This window comes from Styela clava, chromosome 14 (assembly GCF_964204865.1).
Source record: "Styela clava chromosome 14, kaStyClav1.hap1.2, whole genome shotgun sequence".
In the NCBI taxonomy this organism is placed as follows: domain Eukaryota; kingdom Metazoa; phylum Chordata; class Ascidiacea; order Stolidobranchia; family Styelidae; genus Styela; species Styela clava.
Window position 1 is genome coordinate 19,523,609 of NC_135263.1, and position 12,584 is coordinate 19,536,192.

At 36.5% G+C, this 12,584-nt stretch overlaps 1 protein-coding gene across 2 annotated transcripts; it reads left to right on the top strand.

Annotated features, from left to right (window-relative positions):
- Nucleotides 1-3,869: 3,869 nt before the first annotated feature.
- On the top strand, nt 3,870-12,479 carry LOC120341226 (one cut domain family member 2-like). 2 transcript variants are annotated; one of them, XM_039409702.2, is made up of 3 exons: nt 3,870-5,473; nt 8,910-9,052; nt 10,881-12,479. In XM_039409702.2, the coding sequence occupies exons 1-3, from the start codon at nt 3,949-3,951 to the stop codon at nt 11,166-11,168; spliced, it is 1,956 nt and encodes a 651-aa protein (XP_039265636.2). In that variant the 5' UTR covers nt 3,870-3,948; the 3' UTR covers nt 11,169-12,479. The 2 variants fall into 2 exon arrangements, with proteins under 2 accessions (XP_039265636.2, XP_039265637.2); XM_039409703.2 differs by having other exon boundaries at nt 3,870-5,464.
- The last annotated feature ends 105 nt before the right edge of the window (nt 12,480-12,584 follow it).

The following is a 12,584-nucleotide window of genomic DNA, read 5'->3' on the forward strand; positions in this document are numbered from 1 at the left end:
TGTCAATTACTTTCCATTATTATCGAACGATATCACATGAAAAGTTTGTTAGAACAAAAATATAACTTGCACCGCGTTAAAAACGGGTCTAGTTACGAATAAAATTGTAATATTTACAGATTTAAATGCATTCCACTCGACTCTGCTTCGAGTGACATTAGCGATTAGGAAGCTATCGCCGCTGAACGTACCATATGTCGCTTGCCTATGTATGGCAGATGTGAATTTTACGTAAAAGCACACTGGAGTGTTGTGTGAACACTCTGAAATGAGTTAGAGTATCTGCTTATCTTGTTTATGACCGTCGTTCGTTTCACCAACACATATTCCATCACGAACACATCATACGAGATAATTAAACGAAAAGGGACAATTTGAAGCAATTTAAATAATAACAATACGCAATTCTTTTCAACTTAGGGGTTTTAGCTAAGATAATGATTTGCGTTAAAGTATATTGGAAAACAACTCAAATCCACGTATTTTGCTCAAACGGAGGACAAATTTCTGAATTGAAGTGGTAATTTATAAATATATATATATAAGTAGAAACATTTCAATAGTTGAACGATGAATGAACGCGTAATAACTGAGTTCAACATTGCCATTGGAGTGCCAACGGCAAGAGAAATCAAATATCCATCCCAGTTGCACAATTTTATGACTGACACGAAAGACCAAATGTATACATAATAGTCCTTCCGTATTTTTTATTAAGATTTGAATTAAAACACGGAAAAAAATCTAATAAAACTTGATGAGCTATTCTCGGATTTTTTTTTATGTTGGTACGTTTGTGGACTTTCACTTCAACCAGTCATACTCAGGCGATGAATACGCTGGGAATTGTTCCAGATTCGCTGTATTTTATATGTATAGCTTGTATATATACACTGCACTATATCATCACTGATCGATATAACGATTTATCGAATGCATCTTATAAATGTGGATGGATTATAGACGACGTCTCATTTCATAAACAGTATTTCGTCTTTGACCGAAATTGTCAATTGTAATACAGACGCTTTACGTTTGTCATCATTGTTTGATTTGACAATGAAGAAACATTTTCGGTGTAATGATGAAAATTAAGCTATGAAATATGTCATAAACTCTCCAAATATATAAGACTCATTGTGAATTTCGTCTAAAATGTCAGGCATGTAAGCTTGTGCACAAAAAGTACAAAAGAAGAACTCAATTTACATAAGAAATTTAAGATTTGATTTAAGAAGAGAATAAAATGGTAGACCGCGGTTGCATTGTGATATGTATCATATCTTTATATTGTCTTATGTAAAATTGTACTTTTACAAGATGAGTAAACTGCTTGAACAATTCCCCTGCATGCAACTTGACATTTTACCGATGTTTATATAAAACGGGTCACTTGCAGATTGTTTCGGAAAACCCGTATTCAAGCTTAAAAATAAAAAACGGTTTGTACCTCTGTATAATTATCGAATTTTCCATCCATGTTATATTACTACAATTATATTTATTCCAATTTTGAAACCAATGAAAAGTAACCATTTTAGTTGTCAAAGTAATCATTTGCTTTATTGCTGATTTGTATATAGTTTCCAAAGTATTATTCGTGTATTAGAGAATTAGTTGTTGTTTTATTAACCTTTAAAGATCGAGCTTTTTAAAGTACCTGTTCGGCATTTTTTTGGATAAATATGTAAGTTTGTTGAATATTCAATAAGCCCTTACGCACGTGCATATGACAGTCGCTTTATTATTAGTCTTTGTGTATTGGACCCAATTAAGCAATTTTTACAAATGCGGAAGACGTAACCGAATTCGTTCCATAAAGCGTCAAAGTCATAAATCCCGCTTAATCGCAGATTTATTGTCTTATTAGGCGATGCATCCTTCGAAAAAAATGGACGCGTTCTCAATGCACATCTGTTTTCCATAGTTATGGGGCTTATTAGTTGTATCGTTTGTGAATATGATTTCGCTCCGGCAGACGACGATTGCATTCGAACACATGGAGATTTGGGTAACGGCGAGAGAAATAAAGCAAGTGCAGTAGCGTAATTAATGCAAATCTTTCTATCCATCCGTTGTATCGGTTGGGTACGGATTTATACACGGCCAATCACGAATATGCATGATAGATAGATGCTCTGATCATTTTATAGGATTGGGACATGTTTGATCAACGCTATTTTCTATTTTGTACGGCGTTTAGGTGAGCGATCGGAAACTTTCCCCCACTCTCTTTACAAAAAAGAAACAGACGGAATCCATTTCTCTTCCGATCGGAGATAAAAGAAAAAATGAAACACATTATGCACGAAAATAATTAATGCCAGGGCGAGAATGAAAAAGGCCACAAAACGACGTTGGCTACAATCAGAGTCGAAGGCAGAGTATTTTACGCGCATCGATGGAATTGTTGGGTCAATAGTATAACAACACAGGTTAGATAACGTAATGGCAGATGGAAAAATATTTCTCACGCACATCGATATTACGAGAGCCTTTGAGAGTTTCAATTCATAATATAGAAACAGTCGTCAAAATCGGTGTTTCGCTACCACCAGCGCAAACCTATCAGCACTTAACAGAAAAAGAGAAATAAAAAACAAAAGCTTCCCACTTTAGGTACTCGTGTTCTTATCGACACAATATGGGGGTCAGGCAGCAGCACCAGTCACGCGCCTAAAGCGGATGTAATTTTTAGTATTCGTAATTAGAACTTTATCATAAAAGTCAGGTCTGCAGAAAAAATAAAAAACGTACTGAACGTTGAGAATGTAGAGTATCGAGTATTTTCATTTTCTCGAATATTATGATCAAATGTTTGATGGTTATTGGTCATCAAACTTAGCGCAGTATTTTCTTCAATTAAATTCTCTTCAAAAAATTATTTTGCTCATACGTATGGAGTACATTTATTCAATATTTTTCTTAATAAAAAATAAGATCCTTGAGTGAATGTTTCGTTTAAATACTTTATTTTGCGCTTAGGTTGAGGCATTTCTGATCAGTAATGCAGTTGATATAGGGAGCTTTTTGTATAGAATTAAATGTCTCTGTGTTGAATAAATTTTTCTTTACACAATATATTGCTAATATAATTATTTTTAGAAAGGCTATAGAAAGATCGTTAAAAACAAGGATATTCTCCAGCGCAGGTATCGGCAGATGGTTTATGCGCGCTCACGTCGCGCAATGGTTGCGTCACAAAAGAAAATGGTGTCTTGGTCTCAGTCGCTCGACACTTGTGCGTTTCTACCTCATCGAAGATTTTTACCTTGGGTCATTTCTTTTATTCTTGATTTCAACACAGTTTTGCACTAAACTAATGTTAGCAGAGGCCTAATATACATTAGGCCATTGAGCGTAATTTCGCCAGTCTTACATTTATTTGCTTGTGATAAGTTTGAATATTATAAAAGTAATGAAGTAAAGTTGTAGTCTGTATACAAGATTCACAGGCGAGTGGTGAGTGATAGTTCAATTCCTGAAGAATAGTATTAGCTACGGTGGCGATAAAGATATATTTATATAACGTTATTCCACATTTTTCTGATATATTTCATAAGGACGCATGAGATTCGTCGAAATAGCTACCGCAACATTGCATCCTAAAAATAAAATCCTGCTTCCAAAACGCCTTTGATGCCCATTATCAAAGTGCATGTCTAATTTGAAAAGGATTTGAATTCAGAAAATAATTGAAATGAACAATCAATAGAATTAAATAGACATGACATGGACCGATGTTTTTGCTAAACTGTTTGGAGACTAAAATTGTCATATCAATTTGATTTTAACCTAGTATTTTATTGCTGTATAGAATTCAAGGCTTATCTTTCATGCTTTTTTAATGCAGAAATATTCTTAAAATTTTAGATCCTATAGCTTATTAGATTTTGCGAACGAAGTGCTATTAGACAAATAAGTCGATTGAGTGCAATTTCTGTTCCAATGCCTGTATCAATCGGACTTCGTGCTGTGTCTTCAGCGGTTCTAGCAAACGCAGTGGCGGCAGCAGGAGCTTACGGACCCAACGAATTGGAATGCGGTGACGATTACATTCTGCCGTACTATCAACATCATCACCAGAATCCCCTGTATCACTATTCTACGACACCAATATCTTCATTTTCGCAATACGCTCCGATTACAGAACGCCCACGGGAAGAGTCATCTCTTCTCAATTTCTCCGGAAGCGACGAAGGCAGTGGTTGTGAAGTTACAACTCCCGTATCTACCGTAAATTCGACGTCTGCGGAAAAAAAAAAGAGCGATTCAACTTTTCACAACCGTGCCAATAGCCCCGGCTCTCTCCAACAACATTCGGAAGAAGAAACGGGCCTGAAAAAGAATTCCTCTACTGGCGATCTAAATGCAATTTCAACAGGTACGGGAGATTCGATTGGTAACATGATGGAACAGCCTTCAACCATCCAATCTATGACAGGTCCGTCTCCAGATTTTACTCAACATTCAACCATGTTCAATGAAGTTCATAGAAATGCAGAATCAATTTACCACCGATCACAAACTCACTCGAACTCTTTTAACACTTCTTTAACAAGATCAGCTTTTGGGAACGTCAATCCTTCGGTACCAGAAGGAATATACACAAACGACGGAGCACCGTCCGTATCTTTACACAAGCCCGCGTTTGGTATGCATCCCAATGTGTCCGGCGACGGACCTAGCCTGAGTTACGCAACTCTAACACCTCTTCAGCCGCTAACTCAAATTCCAAACCCAGCTGACAAGTATGGTTCGGTGCCGTCAAATGCGTTTGTATCACAAGATATGTCAGGCCTTGGGGATCTTAGCGGTAACTATCAAAAGATGACGGGCATGGGACAGAGTCTACCACCGTTGTCAAATCATATGCTACTCAATGGACTAAATGTACAACACAGCTTGCAACCACCAGTTGTGGGGTCTGCGGCAGACACAGAAAACGCAGCAATGGGAATTCCACAATACGCAAGATCACCGACAAATTTCCATCATCCACCCAATCCATATGAAACTCACATGCTAGACACATTGGAAGCATTTCCGAGTGCGCCACTCCCCACTTCAGTGTTTTCGGCAAGACCCAACGGATTTGGGCATAATTTTCATTCAAGTCGGTCTTCTGGAATGTCACACTCGCGCGAAAATAAAGGACCCGTGGGAGCTGAAAGAGTAACACCCGTCAATCTTAATGGTGGCAACAACCAACATCAGCAACCTTCTGAAGAAGTAAACACCAAAGATGTCGCAGCCAAAATTACACAAGAATTAAAGCGTTACAGCATTCCACAAGCAATATTTGCACAGCGTGTTTTATGTCGAAGTCAAGGAACCCTTTCGGACCTTCTGCGAAATCCCAAACCTTGGTCAAAACTGAAGAGTGGGCGTGAAACGTTTCGAAGAATGTGGAAATGGCTGCAAGAACCTGAATTTCAAAGAATGTCCGCCTTGCGTTTAGCAGGTAGGGAAGGTACTTATGAATTTATTATTATTTTTTATTCCTCTTACTCTAATGGAAGTTCCATGTGGACATTTTTCCATTCCATTCCATTTTTTGTGATGGATCTTTCAAGCGAATGGTGAAAAGGGAATTTTAAAAATCGAAACATAATTTTCTCCTGATTAAAGAAGTTATTCGTTGACTACTACGTTATTCCCTTGACTACTTTATTATAAACCAATTTATTTCAAGTTGTGAAATAAAGTACGCGAATTTACATAACATTCAATTGAAATCCAGTCAAATGTTGCGACCGAATATGCTTCAATGATATAATATTTTACGCAAGTTTATTCCCTCTCTTTCATCCTAAGGACGGTTTATTACTGCTGAAAATAATTTTTTTTGATCCTAAAGATTATTTGGTAAAAGTCATCGTGTGTCTTCTAACATTCAAAAATTAAAGGCGAAGTAACGCAAGGTTTGACATGCACAGCTTAAACCAAAGAGTTTCTTAGCTAAGCCTTCAAGAGAAACGCGTTCTCGTTTTCTTTTAGTTTTTATTTAAAACTCGGTACAACGCGATGTCCCGTTTCGCCCTCGAAAAAAATCGATTTTTTGGAGGAAAACATGCAATGAAAGCGAGCGGCAGTTGGTGTAATGCATATCAGAGGTATTCGCAACGGACGGGTTGTAACAAAAAACGCCGTTACCAATTCTGTGCAAGTAATTACCACGGCTGCTGTTTAACCCGTATTTCCAGAGGGAGTCGTTTTTATTACGACCGCCCTCGAAAGACCGAAAAATTGTGGAGAGGCATTATTAATGAGAAATATTATGTACTTCTTATTACTGTCGTATCTATATGACTCTGCCGAGACATGTCATTGATCATCATAATGACAAACAAAAATAAATCCAGCAAATATTTCACAGAGTTTTCGTCATCTTTGTAAAATAGTGGAAAATAGACAGATTTATCGATGACATAGTTTATAAATAACAATCAGACGCAATGAAAATGCTTCCAGAAGGTCATCACAATATGAAGATTTCTTAAACGTCGCCTTCTGTAAATTGAATTGTACAATACCTAGCAAATTTGTTGCGGTTTGAAATACAGCAAAACATTTAGCCATAAACAGCAATATTTAGTTTTGTGGAAAAAAGCAAGATTTTTTTTTTCGTTTTTGACGATGGTCGAAATTCCCAATGATTGGTGATATGATGATTCTTTGTGACAGATTTCGAATATTGAAAAAATGAACTGGGCTTCCCTCCGTGTTATCTAAAAATTCAGTTATTTGTTTTCCGGCTTGTATGGCGACATTTTACAACTCCACAAGGTCCAAGGAGCCTGGCATACGGTAATAATTTCATCACACATGTGTGCCGGTGGCAAAGACGTCTGTTACGCGTTGATTTTTAGCTGATTTTCGTTAAGGCTCCAACAATATGGGTTTACCAATAACCAAGCTAAATGTAGCCGCGTTATCGCAACCTGTGATGCGTATTCCCATTTTGTACCTATTGTCCTATTTAACCGTTTGAGTGGGCTCGGTTTGTTTTTCTATTGTTAAATTCCGTGACAACCAGCTGTTGGGTCGCCTGATGTCGCGCGCATACTTATCATACAAGTGTTCTACACGTCGCTACGAGCCTGGGTTAGCCTATCTTTTATTAGAATACGATAAGGGCCTTTGAAGTACAAGAGAATAAAAAAGATTCACTGTGATCTTTTGTTTCCTATTCTATTCGACATGCTTGTTGGGCAGCGTTGCCTTTAATCATTGACAAACACAGACTTCTGAACCGGCTATTGGTGGTCCTTGTACATGGTCTTGATAAGTAAATCACGAAAGACAAAAGAATGGTTTGGGCATTTCCAATACATATTTGGGTAAAAGTACCTTTGATTCACTTGACCTGTTACTTACATTGTACATTACAGAATTACACACAGTAGAAGGTATACCTGAGTGTAATGAAGAGTATGGGCAATCATGTCCAATGAAATTAATGTGACTTGAAGTAAAATTACAAAAATCTCCCGGCTGATCAGGCGCACAATCGTATAAAAAAGCTTAAAATCACCTACCACCACGATTGTTATCGATTTTTCGTCCTTTATCGATTGGCGACTAAATCTGCCTTTTCGATGCATACCAATTACTTTTGCATATTCCTGAAAGGTATGTTATTCCTCTGCACCATAAGAAAAAAATGACATAAGTCCGGCCATGTTGCAAGCAAGTAACGTTAAGACTGCGCCGCAAAATCTTATTAAGCGGAGTGCCTACCAATAATACCATGTAAGAAGTAGTTTTCCCACTATTTTCTGCGTCAAAATTTCAGTCGACTTTTAATTCTCACAAAGCAGGCGATCTTTTAAAACTTCGTTTCCTGGTCTAACGTACATGTCTGGCAAGGCTTAATTCAATTTCATAACATATACATTCCTCGGCCCATCGGCTAATTTTTAATTTCCGATACAAAAAAAACTAGAAATTGTTGCCAAAAGTTGTAAAAAGGTTAATTTCATTTTCCCCCTTTGAACTTATTTCAACTAATTACACGAAGGAGACACAATAAAAATTTAAAATACAATCGACCACTCATACAAAAGATCTTGAATATTAGTGCTGAACAAATCGGTGGCAAGTATTATTATAGGAAAACAAAATTCAAAACAAACGTTTTACGTGATAATTTTTAAATTTAATAGCATGTTAAATCTTGATTCATGCAAAAATGGTTTAAACCGATACCTACTGCAGAATGAGCTTAACAAAATTTCAGGATATTTTCTATATTTTGAACTCATTTTTTGTCGGCAATCGTGTGACCCGTGAGTGTCATTTTATGGAATGAGGCTTCGGTAGGATGACTTTATTCCGACTTTTTCTTGTTAAATTTTCCGTCAGAGAAGTTAGAAAGCGTCTCTCGTTACTCCGCTTTAAATTTTCGACCGATTTTTACCGTCCCATTTTTCGTTTTTCATGTTTTTATTTACACATTTTCAATCTTAGAGACAGGTTCGGTGTTGCGCGTTTCTGGCTTGAAAAGTAACATTAAATGGGCTCCCTGCTGGAAGTACAAGCGCCGCGTCAAGTAATAAATTTCGAGGGGGACCCGAGGGAGTAGGAGAGAAGCGCTTGACGATTACACGTACCGTCAAGTAAATCAGTTTAAAAATTTGGCAAAAAGGCTTCGCTTCTGCCCGGCCGAAGTTGGCCACGAGGGACCCGATTGGAAACAAAGTTAAAATGGGGAGAGGGAGTTTTTCTTTGCCCTAACATACGTTGTCAAATGCAACTAATTAAGAGAACCACCTCCAGCACTTTATTCAAGTAGAAAGGAAATGTAAGAAGATGTCGGCGAGAGTTTTGTCTTCGTCACTTTTTCAACCGCAAAATAATTTGTTCCGCGAAACCTTAAAATTTAATGAGGATTTATTTAATTTCAGCTTGTAAAAGAAAAGAGGACGAAAAAGAATACGAAAAAACAGCCAACGGCCAGAAGAAACCCAGACTTGTTTTTACCGATCTTCAGCGAAGAACTTTACATGCGATATTCAAACAAAACAAGCGACCTTCCAAAGAAACCCAGGTAATTAAATTAAAACTAAATGAGAGGGAAATTCAACAACGAAACACAAAATTGAAAGAAAGAATGACGTAATGTACAAAATTGAAAAAAAAACCTTGGCATATATATCTCAAGCTTTCGACCAATTATTCACAAACATTACCCATTTCATATTATCAGCAAAATTCAGATTTACGATCGGAAATGTTACTTGTTAGATTTTTCTTCTATACCAGAAATATTTTAATGAATGAAGAGTTGTTCAAGTGAATTCTGTGCAGTTTCAACATGCTAATAATAACTATTAATTAATAATAAGTTAATTTTCGCCTGAAATCATATGCAGACGGAACTAATGTACGAAGTAATGATAATTTTAATACTTTTGGTGTAAAGGAATGTGTTTAAACCTTCTTATCGGGTAGGAATAAAAACGCTAAAAACAATTCATGACAGATGTCGACAGAGTATTAGTTAATGACGTCATTATTATAAAGAGATCAGCCCTTTTAATCCGAAAAGGCGGCGTCAGTTGCGTTTAATTTTCATCACTTATATTCATTCGAATTCGACATTGTAACAAGCGGGTCAAATGGCGATAACCTGGTGCTGAAAGAAATTATTACGGAGTTTTTTTGTACAAAGCCCCCGCCACTATAATGCGAAAATGTGAGATTTGAGAAAAACATCCCCGCCATTTATGTTACTCGTCTCATTCAAAGTTCTTAGAGCTTGATACGGATCCCTACGCTGGTTGATTGGGGTCGAATAAAAAGTCACATGCCGATATTTATCAACTTCATTATAGTAGGCTTCGAAGCATTGCAAGTTGATTCTTGTGCGTGAACACTGCGGTATCTTAAATTTTCCAGTAGTTAACTGTGTATTCAGCCGGAGTTAATTTCAATCTTAGGCTTTTATAGGATCCTTAAAATCAAAACGCCTTGAGTTACGTACAAAAAAAAAAATAATACGTCTAATCAATTATTTAAATCGATGTGACAAGAAATACAAAAAGTATTGATTCACTATTTACGTCGTATCCAGACACGACATATCTCGCTACAGGGGTATATTAGGGTCACAAAAAGTAACTTTAACATAAGGTTTACACTAACGGTAAGAATATCGCGATCGCGGACACAAAGTTAAAATCAAATCATACCAAGAAAACGCGATAAGTTACTCAATAAACCCAAGATTTGTAATAAATATGTTCCAAGCGGCGTGCAACATACGGAAAAAGTCATCGGCCTTTTTGAAATATCGTTTCCGAACAACAGTACAATCCCGAGTATTCCCGTAGTGTACGTACCAAGTTAGGGTTAGGTCATAATTTTGTTCTAATTTTCCTCTATTTACTTTTATAATGAGTTCGGGGACTGTCTGTGTTAGTCAAGTGAATAGGTTTCAGTCCCTTTACACAACCTGATGTAAAGTAGGCGAACAAAATTGGTTACCTCCATACTGGTACACACACTTCTGAAGACTACAAATACTTTCAGTTATATTGTTCAGTGAGATGACCATGTACGGACCGATAGCTAATTTCATCGGTATTGTTCCTGTATAAATAATCTGAAAAAAAAAACTGAAAAGCGCGATTCTATCATACAGTGAAGTTGCAAATCTGGCTGATGAATGGACGTCCCAGGAGTGAAAATGAAAATACACTTTTGTCTGTTTTAAGATTTTTGTTCCAAAATTAATAAAAAAAATCATAGAAATTCTAGTACAGAATGCCAAAACACCATTTATGATTATATTATTGTCATGAAGGTAAAACGGTAACTGTTAGTAAAATACTTATATTTGTATAATGAATTTGAATTGAAGATTTTTATTTCAGGTGCAAATTGCACAACAACTAGGATTGGAGGTAACCACTGTGAGTAATTTCTTTATGAACGCTAGAAGAAGAAGCATCGACAAATGGCAAGACGAGGAATCGGCATCCGCACGCAACAACGCATATCTGAAGCAAGCGCAGCAAGCACTTTCTCAGCAACATATGAGTGACTTGCGCCATCCAGTGGTGCATCGGCCGCACCCCCAACAGACTCACGCAGCGCTTATGAACCAAGCAGGACTATCGGGAATTTCATCACTTCAGACACAAAGCATGGCACGTCGTTAAATTAGTTCATTGTTTAAGATATGAAACTACGCGATGTAAATCACAATATATTGACGAAACTTACACAAAAAAACGATGGATATGTGGTTGCATATGCCAGTCATTTCATTTAATCTCTAATTTTTGATGTTGAAGTAAGAGAAGTGGGAGTGTACCGAATATACAACACGACAATCTCTTTTCACTTGCAATAGTAGTGAGGTAAAGTTTAAAAAAAATGTTATGTCATAACATAATCTTTCATTTCCTACATCATTTAAAAACTTTTCGGTTGTATGATATGTGTATATTTCCGCACAGTATTTGTCATCGAGGTTGTAGTAGTGACCAATGCAAACGTTGCATGCAGGTCCAGCGACCATACATTTGCACCAAATATTCATACCAAAGACAGATATCCCTTGCATGTGGATTTCTAAAAATGTTGTTAATATTTTTTTATTGTTATTATTTTATTATTAATTAATATTATTACTATGATTAAAATTTTTCATTATGCTGTTGCCATTATGCTATATTTATAAGTGGACATAAAATTCATTACAATTCTTTTTATTATTTCCTAATATATTAAATGATATTAACTGCTTAAAATTGGAGGTTGAAGTTTCGTCGTTTGCTAGCACGAATCATACATACTCGTATTTTACGTTTGTGAATTTGTGACGTCGCATCATCAACTTCGAAAATTCTCCTAGATGTCCGTAAATTATTCGTTTGTGTGTTTTGTGCGTGTGTCAATTTGCATCGCACGTACTTTTTCCCTTTACCTCTTGTTTTTTCCTCCTCGTCGCGATTCGTTCTGATACCAAAGACAGTCTACCTCAAGAATGGCGAACGCGAGCTTTTCAGCTTCCATGAAAATCAAAGCCCACGAGCGGCGTATTTGATTCATTTTGTCGGTTACATATATAAGCCTGCTTGGCCGAATCAGTCAAAAAGAAATCATGAGCATCTGTTTGCTCCTAAATGTTTAGACTTTTTTACTTCTGCCGCGTTTGCCAATCACGACACCAAAGATTATGTTTAACCCTATTTATTGGTCAGCGAGTGCTTTCTTGGTACTCTTTTGGGGCCGAAACAATGCAGAGTTCCTTTATTGACATGTTCTTGTTGCGACGCCATTATAACACAAACAAACATTGGTGTGCTTCTATTTCTTTTTTTACTATGATATTGTTTTATTTTACTGTAAATGTTCAACTTCTCACAATTCCCATTTTTTGTTTATTCTTTCAAGCATTATACTGTTATTATCACATATTGCGTTTGGACACTGTGGTAATATATAAATATATACGGCACGGCAAACCGGTGGCATTTTTTTCTTTATTATCATTAGATAGAATTTATGAATTTAGCATTCAATTGGGGGAAACGGTTATCTGCATAGTGAAAAACAGCTCGTGCACTATT

What these genes read in the sequence shown, in the direction of transcription:
- LOC120341226 (XM_039409702.2), top strand. Translation starts at nt 3,949, where the DNA reads ATGCCTGTATCAATCGGACTTCGTGCTGTGTCTTCAGCGGTTCTAGCA. An exon ending in GCGTTTAGCAGGTAGGGAAG is followed by an intron (nt 5,474 to 8,909) that starts GTACTTATGAAT and finishes ATTTAATTTCAG; the next exon opens with CTTGTAAAAGAAAAGAGGAC. An exon ending in GACCTTCCAAAGAAACCCAG is followed by an intron (nt 9,053 to 10,880) that starts GTAATTAAATTA and finishes TTTTTATTTCAG; the next exon opens with GTGCAAATTGCACAACAACT.